The 18,110-nt window shown below is 39.4% G+C and overlaps 1 protein-coding gene across 3 annotated transcripts in view; it reads right to left on the reverse strand.

The window, feature by feature from the left end:
• The window catches only part of LOC146390347 (uncharacterized), a 30,809-nt gene extending 16,787 nt beyond the window's left edge, over window positions 1–14,022 (reverse strand). For all 3 annotated transcript variants that reach the window (XM_084923370.1, XM_084923369.1, XM_084923371.1), the window contains exons 1-3: window positions 13,539–14,022; window positions 5,552–5,588; window positions 31–71 (exon numbers count right to left, since the gene is read on the reverse strand). In XM_084923370.1, coding sequence (XP_084779496.1) covers window positions 31–71; window positions 5,552–5,588; window positions 13,539–13,629 — 169 coding nt within the window. In that variant the 5' untranslated portion in view covers window positions 13,630–14,022. The remainder of the gene's footprint in view (window positions 1–30; window positions 72–5,551; window positions 5,589–13,538) is intronic.
• Window positions 14,023–18,110: the final 4,088 nt, after the last annotated feature.

Here is an 18,110-nt window from a genome sequence, read left to right on the forward strand (position 1 = left end):
CTATGTTCATTTGTGAGAGTGAATACTCACTTCTCTTGATGACGGCTCTGATAGATGACAAAGGACCCTGGCTGCACAGAGAGGACAAAAAGGAAACAATGAGTCATTTTATTTCACCTCTGCTACCTCACCTCCTCTCTCTCTCCCCCTGTTTTCCAGTGACAAACATAGCTCGGTCATCCCAGTCAGTCCACGCTACTTGAACTCCACACATGAGCTCAGCATTCACTGCCTTGCCCCTGGGAATCGCCACAATACAGGCAAAAGATCTAAATGATGGGTACAGTTCTCTAATTACAAACAATGAATCTGCGGTTTGTGCAGAAAAGAGGTCTCAAACCATTGCCTCCCACCATGTAAAAACATTTCCTCATTTGACCTCATTAACAAGTCAAGAAGAGTCACAGATTTGGTCTTCTGGAAATGCAGGATTTATGACTACAAGTTTGTTTGTTTTTTACATCTAAATCAAACACGTCTGTAGACATTTTCAGTCCCAACAGTTCTGGGACACAGAGAGACGTAACAGTTTAATAATAATTTAAAACAAAACAAAAAAACTAACTAACAAACAAAACACAAACAAAAAAACAAAAAAAAAAAAAACAAAAAAAAAACACAACACAGTTCAGGTAATATCTCAAATTTTCATTCCAATGTCATTTTCCTTTTTTCCTCCCCAGACTTGTTAAACCTACTACTGTGACCTCTGATGTCACTTTTTCTACACACTTTGTGTAGGATGCTTGACTTTTATACTTCTCATGACTTTTATGATGTCCTTCCTCTATCAAATAAATACGTGGTAAAACCTGGATTTCACTTATAGTTGGTTCGTCCTACTTTTGTTTCATTTCCAAGTAGGGCTGCCACGATTAGTCGACTAGTCACGATTACGTTGACTATCAAAATCGTCGACGACTGATTTAATAGTCGACACGTCGTTTGAAGCTTTGTAAGATCACAAAAGACGCAGGAATAAGTAGTAGGATTTAAGAGTGTAATAACGGACTGAAACAGAAGATGGCAGCACTGCATGTACAAGGATGCCAGCTGCCGTTAAACCCCGAAGAAGAAGTAGCTCTGTCCCAGAATTCATAGCGCAGCCCAGCTCAGTTTCCAGCAATGGCGGCAGCTAGTTAGTTTTAATATTACTCTTATTATTCTTTCTGGGTCACAAAATAAACGTTTAACATATTTTCAGGCGAGAATGTAGCTGTGTAAACCTCAAATATCTGCTCAGTTTATCAAGACACCACATATTTTCAAAAGCACTCCGACGTTTTCGGAGACATCTGTTACCCACTAGCACGATAGCGAGCCGGAGGCAAGGCTCACTAGAGCCGCTGAGAACACCGGACTCCCGGCAAATCGTTTTCAAACCCACCGCCGTCTTTCGCTACTCAGGTTAAACATATACAAGTCATTTAGATAACTTAACAATGTTATTGTTTGGCTTTTTTTAGTATTTTATTTGTTCCTGAGTAAATCGGTTTGGCTGAGATTAAAGTTATAGTTTTTACACAGCTGAATAAACGTCAAGCAGACAACTGATTATCAGAAGTGTGAGATGCTCGAGGATATACTCCAGTGTCCCGTTATATTTTAGATAGCAAGGAGTTTATTAAACTTCACCGAAACAATCAGCAAATTTCATTACAATTTAATAAACGATCATCTTGTCTTTATTTTTAGTTAGCACATACCTTAAACACTTAAAGCTGTAAGCTAATGATAGTTATATAAGAGCAGATGCATGCTGGTTCAATAAGTTGTACATTTTACGTCCAATGGATGCATGATCTGATTAGTCGACTAATCGCAAAATGAATCGGTGACTAGTCGACTATCAAAATAATCGTTTGTGGCAGCCCTATTTCCAAGACTAACATTTAAAGGTATTGTTTGTTTACATTAATGTTTACTGGTGCAGCATTAATTAATTTGAACAATCACAAAATATTTACGTCACCTGACGTTCATTTTGCCCAAGGAAAGTGCTTAATTTATGGTAGGATGAATAGAAGACTATAAAAAGTGAGTTTTAAGAAGAATGATGGTCTCCAGTCCCTCTAGATGGAGACCGAAAAGAGAAGTATGACCTCCAATAGATACCAAAACTAAAAAAAGTTCCTGTAGTTAAAAAGCACCTCTTTGTAGCTTACATCACTCAGCTCTGTTACAATAACAGTCTGTGCTGTGATTAAAGGGCCTGTGTTACTGCATGTGGATGTTTATGGGTGTTTCAAGTGTAAATGCTGCATCTGTTTTCTCAAACACTGGACGATGAAACAAAAGGACAAAATTCTATGATACTTCCTCCATGGCTTATTTTATTTGCTTCAGTGCTTCATTCAACTATGGTAACACTTCTGAAAACAGCATCATGTAAATAAATGCAATGATTCTTACATAAAGCACTTCAACTATCCGAGAGCATTCAAAGTGCAAGCCCCATTCACTTATTATCACCCATTCACACAAGCACTTTTTCTATGCTTACACTGAACTACAAATTCAGGATTTCCGCTGACTTGGCCAGTAAAGGGCAAAAACCAGGAGGAGCGAGCACTTTAGCGAAAGTGGGAAGAAGAAACTCCCTTTTAACAGGAAGAAACTTCCAGCAGAACCAGGCTCAGGGAGGGGCGGGGCCATCTGCTGCAACAGGTGGGGTCGCCCTAACGTTGACCATTAGGGCTGAATTCACAAGATCTTAAAGATATTAAAGAATAAAAAAAATGATCTGTTTTTAGTGTGACTTTAGTTTTCAGTCACCTGATTCATGAAACTTTGCTGGCTATACTTTAAAGAGCCATATATGATATACTCCAACGGTGCAGCTAGGGGGGTTAGAGTCAGAAACTCCGATCTGTATGCTTACTCTTACATAATACTGCATAATTTTATGATTCAAAGCAAAACTCATGTGACTCATTCCTCAGCTAAAGGGTGCAGAATCAGTCACTTTCATGGCAGCTCCCTTAAATGAATCTTATTTGTCAGTTAAATGTGTTTTTTCACCTTTACAATCTTCTAGAGCCAAGAACCCAGTCTGCACCACTGGATGGCCAAAAAACCTGCAGAAAAATCACTAATAACTCCAAAAAAGTTTAAAAATAAATAAATAAATAAATAAATAAATAAATATACACACATACACACACATACACACACACACACACACACACAGTTATTCCTGTGTGGATACTGGCATTATTACACAGTAGGGAGAATGTTTGAAAATTTCCACTGTGATCAATACATTTCAATACAGCACACTTACTGGACTCGCCCACTTTGAGGTCACATTGGTCAGATGAGCTGTAGAGCAAAGACTTTGCTGAAAGCACATTTAGCTAAAATTCCAGTACAAACAAAATAAATAAATTGGGAGAATTCCTTGGTATTCCCAAACTGGGAGCGTGTTTATCAAATAGATAGACCATTTTTCCAACTGTCAGCAATCACATCTATCACAGCAGACATTTCAGAAAAGGTTAGCCAAAGCTCTTCCTTTTTAAATGGAAAAGTAATTCCTAATCTAGGAAGGTTATCTAGCCAGACTCACCAAGACAATAACAGGACGCGAGGACGGTTCTTTCTCTCTTTTTGTTATAGATCAGCCTGTCTTTTGACTCTCTCTGCTGCTCACCCTCTCTCTTTCTGCCACGGAGCTGCTAACTATGAACAGACACACATGACTCACCCCTGACACTGCCCAAACACACTGCTTTACTTTAAACTGGTGGAAAAAATGTTCCTTCTATCCTCCTCTTTCCACTTCTCCTTGTTTACTGCAGAGAAAGGTTGAAGAAAACACGATGCACTTATTAAATGTCAGTGAAATACGCCTCAAACTTTGTTTACACCGTCAGAGGTGTCAGTTTGACTCAGAGGAGGTATGATTTGTAGTTTTTAGGTCAGAGTCGGCAGGAACAATGAACCTCTGTGCTAATGTAGCTTTTCTATGTTTCAAAAACGTTTTCACTGGTTTTCTTCTTTTCCCATTACATCATTGTGGGCTGTGTGCAACTGATTGCTCAGCAGTTCAAAAAACATTTAAATGCAGTAAGACAAGTGAACCACTTGTTGTCAAAACAGGTGTTTTTAATGGCTTCTGAGGGCCCAGATTCCTATGTGGATTTAAAAGCCTGCTGGCACAGAGACAAACTGTGCAATAAAGAAAATGGCAGATACCTTTGGACAACAGCTAATTCATAGATGGTCGTCCAAAGGAAAGGTGACGATTATGAGGTTTTACTTTAACCCATAAAGACGACATTTGACGACCTCCCTGTAGCCTCAATGACGAGTTTGTACACCTCAGTTTATATTAGTAAAGACTTAGTTTCACGACCATTAGAACAGGTTCTGGGTTTTTCAAGGCTAGCTATGGTAAGGTGTAGAGGCAGGGACTACCCTCACCAACATCTGACGCACACCCACTCGTTTTGTTCTGGAACCATGACACAACCCCCTCAGTTAAAAAAAAGAGCTTCACACGTTATATTCGTCCAAGGGGGCTTTGCAAATGTTTTAAGCGTCTTGAGCGCCTAGAGGTGGGAGGTCACTAGAGGTGATCTTCTGATGTTATAAAAGCAACCTGCGCCTCTGTAATAATATAAGTCCTCGGCACGACAGATGGTCTTTCCTGGTGATTTTATGGCCTCAATCACTAGTTCCAACTTGCACTGATATTAATATAATGTTTATTTTGTAAATTATGGCCCTCTTAGTGTCCAGTAGGACAATAAAGCTCGAGGCTACATGTAGTGACAATAACAAGTCACTACTGTATCCCACGAGCATCCCATAACCTGTGTCTAAGGTGACATTTAGAGAAACTACTGTTTTTGGCACTTCTTTGGTTTTAAGTTTTTATTCAATGAAAGTTTGAAAAACAGAATCAGTTTTTAAAAAAATGTTCTGCTTCAGGTGAGGAGACTTGGCCAAACATCAGTCGGTCAATACACAAAATAAAGTCTCAAAAGTTACTTAATGGAGATTCTTTGACTTTCCACTCACTTCTGTACTCAGTAATAAACTTAACCTGCCATATATTTGTGCATTTGGATCCTCTCACAATCACTTTGGATTCTTTGTTCGACGTCTTTTAAGTGATATAAGCTCGACAAAAGCAACACTTTGTCCCCCCCCCACACACACACACACACACACACTTTTTAAACCCGGTGACTTCCCCAGCTAGTTGCCATGCCCACCGGCCAACAGCCAAAAATACTTTCAGGAGTGTGTCAGGACCACAGACGAGAGGGGAGAAAAGCATTCCCTGGAAGTCTGCAAGGATACTGAAGAAAAATCCTCCAAAGCTGCGCCTTTAACCCAAAGACGCCTGATTCGTACTGTAAGGTAAATCCTTTTAGAGGGTCAGATCAAAGCAATCAGACCTTTTACCTGGATTCAACGTCAAACGCACCTCTCCAGGGCAAACTGTCTGTTACATGTGGGAGAGATTAGACGCACCCGTCTTCAAAGCACTTAGTCATTTTTGCACATACTGCCAGCAGAGACAGTGAAATGTGAAACCTACCTGTGACGATGCTCTGGCTTGTGTCTGTCAGGACGACCTGGGGAGAGAAAGAGTGATTGTAAACCAACAGGCACTGTTTAGTCTACAGAGCTCAGCAGTTCATGTGGGCAAAGAGCTGAAAAGGCTTTAGACCAGCTCAGTTATTGCTTAGTAAAAATAACTTATTAAAAATGTTTTTTATGTGTCACAAAGGAAGAAATGTTTTAAAAAACTGCAGCGTCAGCACAGCTTTGGTTAAATTGTTATTAAACATTGAGGCTGAATGTGTGGGCATATAGAGTTTACATGGTTACATGTATGCACATACTTCATACGACTATGCATTTATTCTGGTTTTCTTGTGGATCATATGACGTAATTTACACCGACCGTTCAATTTATTGGCTACACTTGTTTAAATGTTCATTAATATAAACATCTAATTAGATAAGCAACCTGAACATCAGAATAGGAATTGAAGGTGAATTAAGTGATCCTGAAGGTGGCGTGGTTGTTGGTGCCTGATGTGCTTGTCTGAATATTTTATATTAATTTTCCACACAACCTTTACACCAGGGATTACAGAGAACGGGCCTCTTTGGGCCTCTTACTACCAGCTGATCATCATTGAAACACCACAGCCTACTTGAGTATTGTTGCCGACTATGTCCATCCCTTTATGGCCGCAGTGAACCCATCTTCTGATGACATGATGAACACACCATGTCACAAACCAAAAAATGATCTCAAACTGCCAAATTGAAAGTGAAAATATCTTCACTATACTAAAATGAGCTCCACAGTCACCAGATCTCCTATTCAATAGAGGACCTTTGAGATGTGGTAGAAGCAGGAGATTCACATCATGGACGTGCAGCTTATAAATCTGCAGCAATTATGTGATACCAACATGTCAATATGGACCAAACTCTCTGAGGAATGTTTTTGGCAGCTTGTTGAAAGTGAAAACAAAGTGTTTACATTGACCAAAAGTCATTATTAAAAGTACTAAAAGTTCCTCTGATTATAATTTAATGTGTCCTACATTGAAATGAGAAACAAAATTTAAACTTCAACCTCAATAACGTCGTTTTGCATTCCAAAGTTTCAGGCTGAAAAGACAAAACTGTTTTTATCTTGGTTTGAAAATACAAAAATAAAGATTGATTAATCCTGGTTTAGTGCAGACGAAAAATAGTGCCACCTACAGAAACTAAGTGAAGACAAAAGGAAGAGGATGTCACAATCATCCTGATAAGTCATGTGATCACCACAGGAAAAAGTTAAGGGAGCATTTGGATTTTTAAAAATGTGAACCACCTCCTATAATGCCTTCAACAAGATGAAGAAAGCAAGAAAAAAGAGAAAGGAGGAGGAGAAAAGCCAAGAAAAAGCAGAGCTGCACTTTCTGTGAATGTGTATTTTTCCATTTCCTACCTCCTTTTTCTTCTTCCTTCCCAACCCAAACTGATAACCAGATCAGTATGACCTGCTTAAGTCCAGAAAAACTAGATGCTGACGTGTGTGCAGAACTTGCTGCAGATAGTTCTTCTTTTCAAAAACTCAAAAAAAATTTCTCTCTTCTCCCTTCAGTGCTTTTTCTTCTTTTCCTCTACTTTCTGTCCCTGAAAAACTCCAACTGGACAGCCCGTCAGCTCTGGCTAGGTTCCTGATTGGCAGAGGACATTCAGGAAGTGAAGCTGCGATTGGCTGCAGACAGATTCTGCTGGAGTCATCGGAGTTTTAATACTTCCAGATGTTTGTCCTGCGCAGCAGGCTGGCTTAGCTTTCTGCTGGAGCAGCGTTCAAACACGCAAGATGCACACCGCAGCAGATTTCACTCAGCGTTCGTCATCCACTGGCTTTCTTGTGTGCCACGAGGAGGTCAGAGGTTAGTGAGGAAAAGGGGATTTAGACAGTTTTTTCCCCCAAGGAAGCTTCCTTAGATAGTAGGAGGAAAGAAATCAACACTCCATTAAAGTGGACATGAAGCACTAAATGTATTAAGCTCATTTACACCACGGAAGTTTAAAGCTTTTTTTAAAATCTAATTTGATCTTTGATTTTATTTAAGCACTTTTTTTTCCAGGTGACAAGTGGAATTAAAGCTGCAGCCTTCTTCCCATTCATTTAGAACAGGGAGGCTTCTGCCCAAATAACTGCAAAAAGGCATTGCCAAGATGGCTGCCAAGTGGCTGAAAATTCAGTTACAATGCCAGTTTAAAGTCTTCAAGAGGGAATGTTTATCCTTGAAAACTGTGACACTCACATGAGGCATTTATCACCTGTCACTCTCACAGATGAGCCTGTGTGGAAAAACATGTGACTGCTCAATAAAGCCTTTAAAAATATGCAGCTCAGATTTTTTTTTTTTCCTTTTTTGCAAAAGGTCAACTACTTTCAAACGTATTCTTTTTGTAAGTGTTCGCTGTTCACTTTAGCTTCTCATCTAATGTATAATAACACTAAACAGTGCTGGTAAAATAAGGTTCTTCATTAAGCTGCACGTCCCGAAGCTAAGAAAAGGCTGAACATGATCCCTAACCTCAGATGCCAGAAAAATTATTAACAGACTGTTGTTAAACCCACAGAGAGACAATAAACCACAGTCCAGGAATGCTGCACAAACAAACGCACACACTGTATTTGTTGTTCTGACTGTAACTTAATGTCTCCATATGGTTTACAATTTTTAATAAACAATGTCTTCATATTGCAAAATATTCTGCTATTCAATTTCTCAAGTTAGAAAAAAAAAAGTATCTGAAACACATTTAATGACAACCAAGTGAGCTCAGCTCATCAAATGGTTGGGTTTCATTGCACAACAACAACAACAACAATAACCAACTCAGACTCTCTCACACGCTCCCTGATATATGTATTTTGTGGTTTAAGGCTATATTAGCTTATATAGGTGATGAGTTGTCTGGGAATTGTGGATGTGTTCTGTTGTAGTTCAGTACGGAGCAAAAATTCACCTTTGGATATGAACCTTTATTAATTTGAAAGCTAGTCCCAGCCTGTCCATGTCACGCTGCCCGTTGGCTCCATGGCCGGGCTGCACTTGTGATGCTGCTCGATATCATTCACCTCCTTCCTCTGACAGGATCTTATCTCACAGTTAGACTCCACCTCCATTTTAGACTCCAGCTCAAACATGTTTGGCTGATACAAACACAAACCAGAAGCTTCCTGCACAAAAATCCCATCCCTTGCCTTCAGATATTTGTATATTCAAATTCAGAATTTGTTCAAAGAAATAAAAGTAATCCTAACTTCCCATTTTCTCTGTTTCCTCTTCCCTAAACACCATGAACAGAAATCGAAGAGTTAGTAGCAGGCCTAAAAAAAGAAACAAACAAAAAAACTCCAGAGCAGATGAACAGTACCTGACAGTCATCTCCTTAAGAAAAAGGAAAAGCATACCTCAGTCGTGGTTTCACACCTCCCCAGGGTGTGAAGTTCAACATTATTAATCATAATGGATGCAGTGTAGCTGTAGCTCAGGAGGTAGAGCACTTTAACTACTGATCAGAAGGAGAGTGGTTCGATTCCTGACTCCTCCAGTCTGCATGCCAAGTATCCTTCGGCAAGATACTAACTCCAAGTTGTGCATGAATGTTAGTTAAGAACCACTAAAGCAGGGGTAGGCAACGCCAGGCCTCGAGTGCCGGTGTCCTGCAGGTTTTAGATCTCACCCTGGGTCAACACACCTGAATCAAATGATTAGTTCATTACCAGCCCCCTGGAGAACTTCAAGACATGTTGAGGAGGTAATTTAGCCATTTGAATCAGCTGTGTTTGATCAAGGACACATCTAAAACCTGCAGGACACCGGCACTCAAGGCCTGGAGTTGCCTACCCCTGCACTAAAGGCTTAGAAAAAAGTGACTGGGTGAATTTATTTGATCTTTGAATGTGGCATGTTATATGGAGCGGTTTGAGTACTCTGGGAGAGTAGAAACGCTCTATAGAACAATGCTATTTCCCATCACGTTGCCAGAGAATGGAACAAAAGGTAGCCAACAAAGAAGAGCTCTGCCCTTCATGAAGCCTGGAGAACTATTCCTGAAGACTACTTAAAGAAATGACAATAAAGGTTGCCTAAGAGACTGTGTTGAAGAATAAAGGTGGTCACCTTAAATGCTGGCTTTCAAGAATTGTACAAACTCTGGTTTTGCCTTGTATGCTGTATTTTCATATTTGTTTCTACATTTCAATAAACTTCTGAATCCATTTCCCATTTTTCTAGCAAAATATAAAGAAATGAGGATGGTTCAAGACTTTTGCGCCGAATATGGACAAAATTATTCTGCCACACTATTTGAATTCAAGAGTTTTCAAACTGCCACAGAAAAACAAAATTAATTAAATAAATAAATAAATCACGCAGTGTGCCTTTACAAACATGAAAAGGATGGGTCGCTGTAAAGAGTTCAATGAATTTCTGACCGGTGCTGTCATTGACGCCGCTGTCGGAATAAGCCAGTTGCTTTCTAGATCTTCCATCATCAACTGTAAGTCGTGTTATTGCAAACTGATAGTGTTTAGGAACCACAGCAACTCGACCATGAAGTGGCAGATCAGATAAAGTTACAGGGCGGGTCACCGACTGTGTAAAGGTCATCAGCGCACTGCTGACTGAGTAAATGTGGTACTCCAGTCTTCCTTTGACATCAACATGAGCACACACACGGTGCACTAGGAGCTTCATGCTATAGGGTTTCAATGTTCAAGCAGCTCCTGTAGGTGTCCCACATAGCAAAATTGGTATGGCCCGGATCTGGCCCACATACCGCAAAGAATGACGGCCCTTTGGTGGCCCAGATCAGGTTTGCCAGAAGTGGCCCACACATGGGCCAGCACAAGGCTAGTTGCAGACACACTGGTGGTCCTTTGCTGGCCCAGAACAGTTTCAGCTCTGACCCCAGATGTCAGCCTAATGTGTACCTTAATCAAGCCATGTAATAACAACATGTGCCAGAACATAATGGTGCAAAAGTAACATGACGAAACTCTGTTCGGACAGTGAATGGACTGATTCTTATATAGCGCTTTTCAACCCTCCCGGTTTACTCAAAGTGCTATTTACAACATGCCACATTCACCCAATCACACACTTTCTCTAAACTGAGTGCTTCCTACATGAGTGCTACCTATTCACACTCTTGACATGCAGACTGGAGGAGCCAGGGATTGAACTAGGGCTGTGCGATATGACCATAATCTCATACCCCGATATAAGACATCTATCATCCCGATAACGATATAAATCACAAAAATGTAACATTTTCTGTAAATTCTGTGGATCTCGGGCAGCTCGACTTGCATCAAGTGTTTTCAGCTGGGCGTCGTGTACCTGGAGTTGAGACTTTTAACCGATGCATGAAGTTATACATTTTTAGACATAAGTTGTAACGGCTGCCGCTTTCTTTGTGACTATTTATTACACGGCGTGCTGCGGGGAAAAGCCTGTTCTAACGTTTGAGTCTAAGGTTTATTTTTTTTAGCACCTAACGCCTCTTTTTTGCTTCTCATCCGTAAACATCCTGTATGCTCTTTCATGGATTTAGTTTATTTTGAAAAGTCTCAACAGGATCTTGAGCTTTATTGTGAAAGGTTAACATGCAAAACAAACAAGCGGATGGCGAAGCCATGCCATTGTTTTATCATCGTGGTTGCTAACGACAACACGTAAAAACAGTCACTTGTCCGTCCGTAGTGTGGTCATATTAAATATAAGAGAAAGAGATAACTTTAACAAATTAATATAGCCACTAGTGACCATCAAAACGATGAAAAAAAATTGGTGTAAACATTTTATTTTGGGACACCACGAAACAAACGATAGCGTAATATGAAACGATAGACGTTTTTATATCGTCATCCAATATACATCGTTATATCGAACAGCCCTAGATCGAACCACAAAAAATGAAGACCTGTTTTTTGTGAGCCTGGGCCACATAAACTAAACCATAATTGGGCCAGATGTGGCATGCCATCGCATAAACAGTGCCATCTGCGCCAGGCCTGGCCCATATCTGGATGACCACTTACCATGCCAGAAGTCAGCCAGCAATACCAGCATGACACCAGATCCAGGCCAGATCTGTCTGCTATGTGGGGTAATGTCTATGTGGCCCAGTTCTCTGGTCAATGTAGTGCACATGTGCCCGTGTATTGACCATTCGCAGCTTGTCTTTTTCGAAATCCAAAGTCCAAGACCACCGATGTTATGGTCACCCCATCTACCTTTTCCATCATCTCTGACGTATGATGCAGCATAAGGCTGCTGATGAGGAATGTTTGCTAAATTAGGGAAAAAGATGCGATGATCTCACATTTAAATGAACAGTCTTGTTTTGGTCACAGATTACAGTCACATTGTGTCAACACTTCCTCAAAGTACAGCATGTAAAAGTTGTTTTGGTTTCCTGTCTTAAAAAAAAGGTATGCTATATATATATATATATATATATATATATATATATATATATTTTTTTTTTTTTTTTTTTTTTCTCTTTTTTTAATGTAGGCCTTCTGTACACAGCCACTTCCTTGCCACAGGACAGTTAGGAAACATACAATTTTCTACCCATGTACTATGAATAACCATCATTTGTCACGTTAGTGAGTATTTGGTATTTCAAAGTCAAAACAACTATGTAATAAATATAATTACCACTTACAGCTCCGTGTTTAGCAAATGAAATCATAAAAGCACCAGTATTCCTCTCTAGCCACCACAAAAATATCACCCAGGATTAAATCTAATCTCATGCAGCCTAATCTTTAAGCCTGACATTACTCCCGGGATGACTTAGAAACTTTACATAACAACCAGAAAAAGACACACAGGTGGCATTGTGTCAGTTAATCATGTCAAGAAGTGGTGGTAATTTCTCCAAAAATGTACCCCACCCTAACCACAGGGCAGAAGCGAATGCATCATCTGAAGAGTTTCTGAAGAATTACAGACTCACTTTACTCACACACTAACTGAGAAAAGCCTCGAAGAGTCAGGACAAGTTATAATTTAACTTTCCCGAGAGCGAGACAAAGAGGAAGACTTGGTCATTCAACTAATGGTTGTAAGTCCTGGCACAGGCATACACAAACTTTGACCCCAGTGTCGGCAAGTTCACATCATGATATAAGAATTTACAACCCTGAGTTCAACCAGGCGACACACACTCATCTACATCACGGCTTTCTAAATATTACAAACCTTATCAGAAATGTGTTTGTGATTTCCCTCGATTCGCTAAACGAAAGGTGGTCTGAGGAAAAAGTGACAAAGCACTCAAGAGCTGCCAAATCTAAACTGCCTGCTTGGTCTGAGATTAGAAACATAAAAGAAAGCTAGGAAATAAACACACATTTTAGCGTTCATGCTTTAAAAATAACAATCAAAAAACGTTGCCAACTAATTTTCAATCAGATAATCAGCTCTAAACATTAACACGCTTCATAAAACGTCTCTTATTTAAAGGTTTTAGACCTGAAATGTACACCAAGTATCATAAACACTGTCCACACTGGATCCAGGCTTCATATTTTGCCTCTTAAACCCCTAGGTGAGCGGCATTTTGAGCCTACACTGCACATTATATGCATGTCAAGGTGCCGTTTTATCAGTGCTGTGATAGATTTTGCGGGGATGCTAAACATTCACAGACGAGGAAGGGAGGGGGGGGGGGGGATCTGGGATCCTAGAGCTGCTAAACAGTATGTTAAGATACCTTTAAATAGAGCAAAAGTGAAACAGAAACATTACCACAATGTGAAAATAAAGAATAACAGAGAATAAACCTGACAGTTTGTTTGCTTTGAGCTTTATCGGTGGAAATGTGGTCATATAATATCAAACCTTGGGGGTTGCATTTCCTTCCAGACTCGTGACAGCTTATTTCTTCCTTATGTATTAATGAACTGGATGTCTATCAGGTGGAAACAGTTTAAAGCAAACACATAAAGATGATGTTTGTGGCTCTTTCTTTACCTCTGGAGGCGTTGGGCTGTCGTCGGACCACTTGCTCCCGAGTGTCCCTCATCACGCTTTCCTCCTCTTCTTCTGAGCGTGCCTCGGCCATTTCTCCTTCTTCTTTTACTACCTTATTTTCTCACTTTCTGTCTTCCTCCTTCAAATTGCTTCTCCTGAGTGTCTGTGGGAAACTGGAGCTGTGTCAGAACAGAAGCAGCGGCGGCGACAGGCACATTATTTATTCTTCCTCTTGTTTTGGCTTCGTCGCCAACTTGCACCGCGAAAGCTCAAACACCGTCAACTTTAAAGCCCCAACATGACTTCCAGGGTTAGCTGAACACTTCCACTGCGTGTTCGGAAGATTTCGAGGCGAGAAAAAGCAGTCTGTAAAGTCTTATTATACAGACAACAACTATCTTTGCGGCGAGTTTCAGATGACACTTTCTCCAAGCTTCCCTGTTTTCCCTGGTCGCGAGCTCGGCGCTCTCCGACGGCGTGACGTCACCAACAGGGAAAAAAACGCGGAGAAGAAGAATAAATAAATATGGAGGACTAAACGTTTAGTTTAGTTAACTTAACGTCATGATGTGCGGCAGTATGTGCTGGGAGAAGTAACCAGGTAGAGAGGCGGAAGAAGAGGATGAACATGGGTGGCGAAAAGTTGTTGTTTTTTTTAAAGTGCACCTGACCTAAACTGTAATATACCAACACGCAAAACGGCAAATATATAACTGCAAAGTAACAAAGGGGCCCAAAACAACTAGAAAAGCCTCAAAATGTCCTAAACGCCCAGAGACAAAAAGTGGGAGAAAATGTTCTCCCACGTGCAAAAACATGTGCAAAGAAATCCAGAATTTGGACAAAGAAGCACCAAAATCATTCAAAGTAACACAAAATAATCTGAAACATCTTCAAGGGGGCTCAAATAGTGGTGCAAAGTAGTACAAAATAAACCAAAATGTCTTAAAATTGAAACAAAAGTTTGACAAAGAGATGCAGAATGCCCCAAAACACCTTCAAAGAAAGAAACAAACAAACAAAATCACACAAAGTGACACCAAATGCCGTGAAACCTCATCAGAGGCACAAAGGTTGGACAAAGACACACTAAATAACCAAAACTTCTTCAAAAACTCAGAAACAAAATACCTTTGTTTACCTTTGAAACATTTACAAATTTACAAACTACATAACACATAACGATAGGCATAGATAGACATAGGCATCATAATATTTTAAAAAAGGCATACATGTAGCACAAAGTATGCAGACAAAAGTGTGGGATAAAGAAATGCAAAACACAAAAATGAGAGGCAGAATGACCACTGTTAAGGGCAAAATGAGCTCAGAGAGGTGCAGAAAATGTAAACATGCTCAAAAACACAGACAGAACAAAAAAGACTTCAATGACAAACACACATACACAGAGCTATAAAATGACCACAGTGATGTAAAATAACTACATAGAATGCAACACTGCTACAGTGATGCAAACATCTGCAAAAATAGTAAGTAAAATCAGTACTAAGACATGCAAAGCTGCCATTTACAGTAGCTGCAAAGACACCAAAGGAAAGCAAAGAGAAGCAAAAGACCACCAACTGCTGTCCAACAACGTGAAAGAAGCCCAAATCACAAATGTGAAACTACAAAATTTTGATGCTGAACAACTTAACACGATCCACAAAGTGACAGTAAAAATGTGGAAAATTGTGACAAAGGCTTAGGAAGCAATATTAAAGAATTTAGCTGATAACAGCTTACATACTCTAAATACAGTCATGACTGAATTTGAATTGCCACTTTGGTTATACTTGCTGGGAAAGTTTGCTTACTATTATTCACCTACCTACTTGATTTCCACTTGATGTCCGCACAGACTCGTGGGATTGTTAATGTTTAACATGAATCCTGAATTTATTAGTGTTTGCATCATTAATTCAGTTACGTCATACGTTGATTCTTGTAAATGTGTAATGGATTTCCAGTGTGCGTGTGGGCAGGAACAGGGTAAAGGTCTGGCTTTTAATAGACCATGAGTGAGACTATTGTATTGTTAAATGAGCCATGTAGTGCAAAGCTTCAGGGATGTTAATTAAATCTTATTGAATGGATAACATACACTTTTTCATTCACCGTGTGTTTATACACCACTCTACATTTAATGATTTGTTATTACTATGATGAGCCTGGTTCTGGCTGAGGTTTCCTCATTTTAAAAGGGAGTTTTTCTTTCCCGCTGTCACCAAAGCTCTTGCTCACAGGGGGTCCTCTTGTTGTTGCGGTATCTCTGTATTATTGGAAGGTCTTTACCTTACAATATTAAGCACTTTGAAATGAATTTTGTCATGATTTGGCAGTATATACATAAAAGTGAATTGAATATCTGCCTCTTATCAGATTAAGCTAATAACAAGTACTCTGAACTCTCTACAACTTTCTGCTGATTTTTTTTTTTTACTCACAAGACTCCAGTTACCTTTACTTCATATTTGCGAGGTATTGAGTTTGCAACATGTTTGTTAATTCAGGCAACTTAGAAAATTTTACAGTTCTGTAGGATTGTAATTGCACAAAACCCCAGGTATCAGCATGTGGCTGTTTTCTTGTCCCTTCTACTTCAAAGTGCTTATGATGAAGTGACATTAAATAACCTTGAAGTTAGTTTTGTTACACACACAAAGGGATACATTGTATGCTTGATTCATCTAGAATTTGCTGCTCTCTGAGAGTTTCTACCAGTGAATGACCACATTCGTCCTCTGGAAGAATGCGGTCATTTGTATGCAGGCATACAAATGACATACATAAATATATAGCATGCAGGCCGGCTTTAGAATAAAATATGTAAATGAGCACTACAGAAAGTTCTTTTTACTGTAAGTGCCTGTGTGCGCTGAGCTTTGCTGCAAACAGAATCTTCTTTATGCACGGTAAATGTGAAGTGAAGTAAACTGAAACTTGGCACAACGCAGCTAAAAAACTCTCACATGACTAACACAGTGGAGAGATCAGGAGCCTGAGTCAGAATAACACAGGTGAACACACAGGAAGTATGTAATCAGATATTAACAGTGTCTAGAATGGCAGTGACGCTAATGTGTTCTCTTTTGTGCTTTGGAGTTGAGGGATTTTCAGATATCTTTTCTATTTTCTGTCTAGCTCCATTGATCTGGTGACTGCCTTTCATTTAATGAGGCGGATTTTCAAAGATGACAATTTAAATCATCACAAAGATGATTCTGTAGCAATTACACAGTGCAACACTTGAGCAAGTTACTTTATTAAAATGCTGATCATTATTAAGAATAATACACAGTCAGTCCATCTTAATCAAGTGCAGTTCCAATGGTTTGCCTTAAGAGGGCACTGCTGATAAATGTAGAGGAATGGTTAACCAAGAACACACTGGTGTCCAAACTTTGGGGTAAAAACTTAAGTATTAAAATATTTGCGCGGCTTTACCAAAGGTGAAGCTTAAAGAAAAAAAAAAAACCCAGCGGAGAAACAACAAAAACACACAATCTATAAACATCAAGTTCTTCTACAGAAGAATGTGATGTTTTTACAAAGTAAAACCTACATAAATAAAAAAAAATGCAAATATGCAACAAGTATAGGTTGATTTAGTCCTCAATTATCCTGTCGCTCTGTCAAGAAAGATCACACTTTAAGAGACTGAAAAAAAGAAAATTAATAAATAAATAATTATATTCCTTTTATGGTGTCAAATAACTTTTGAGGTGTTAATGGCATCATGGTTACTACATTCATTCCTTAAACTTTCTGACTTAATAAACTTTTTACCATCTTATTTATTTATTTTAAATGAGGCCACTGCAAAGTAGCTGATGTGGAGGAGGTTGGTAGGCTGGTTTGGATCCAGATGACCTGTGTGTGCATTGATTTAACAGCTCAGATTAACAATTTCCTGCTGTCCTCAAACACCCAGTGTTAAACTGTTGTTAACAAAGCTTGATTAAAGGAATCACATGGGTGAGATGGGAATACACTGTGTGTGTTTGTGTGAGTGTGCGTCGTTGAACATTTTGTGTTCATATTATTTCCATTGAGGAAAAAAAGCATGTGGACTATTTTGACTTTGACTGATTGGTACACTAAGTGACCGGCGTGAGTAACAGGCAGAACAATTACATTCTCTTCCACCAGAGGGCGGTACAATTACCTGCTCTAATTAAATTGGTTGCCAACTGCCAGTAAAACAGAGGAAGACGAAAAAGAAATGACACAATAGACATACTGTGTGTGAGATAGCAGCTTGTAATAGCAATAGATAAACATTTGAAGTGAAAAAGTAATCAGTCTGACCTGGGACCTGGAAAAAGTCCAACCTAGATGAAGGCCCTAGCATGATGAGTGGTCAGAAAAAAGCAAAAAAGCTTGGGGATAAACTGAGCCAATTCCACTCTGCCTGGTGCAGGGAAAATTATCAATATGCGTTTTGTGACATTTTTGTTTGGTGATGTGCTGTGTGATTTTTCTAATGTGAAATATGTGCTGTGGCTCCAAATGGTTGGGAAAAACGGATTTAGAACATTAATTAATTGTTTTATCGTAAGAGTACAAATT

The sequence above is a fragment of the Perissodus microlepis genome, chromosome 3 (genome assembly GCF_051167445.1).
Source record: "Perissodus microlepis isolate ML-2025 ecotype Zambia chromosome 3, ASM5116744v1, whole genome shotgun sequence".
In the NCBI taxonomy this organism is placed as follows: Eukaryota; Metazoa; Chordata; class Actinopteri; order Cichliformes; family Cichlidae; genus Perissodus; species Perissodus microlepis.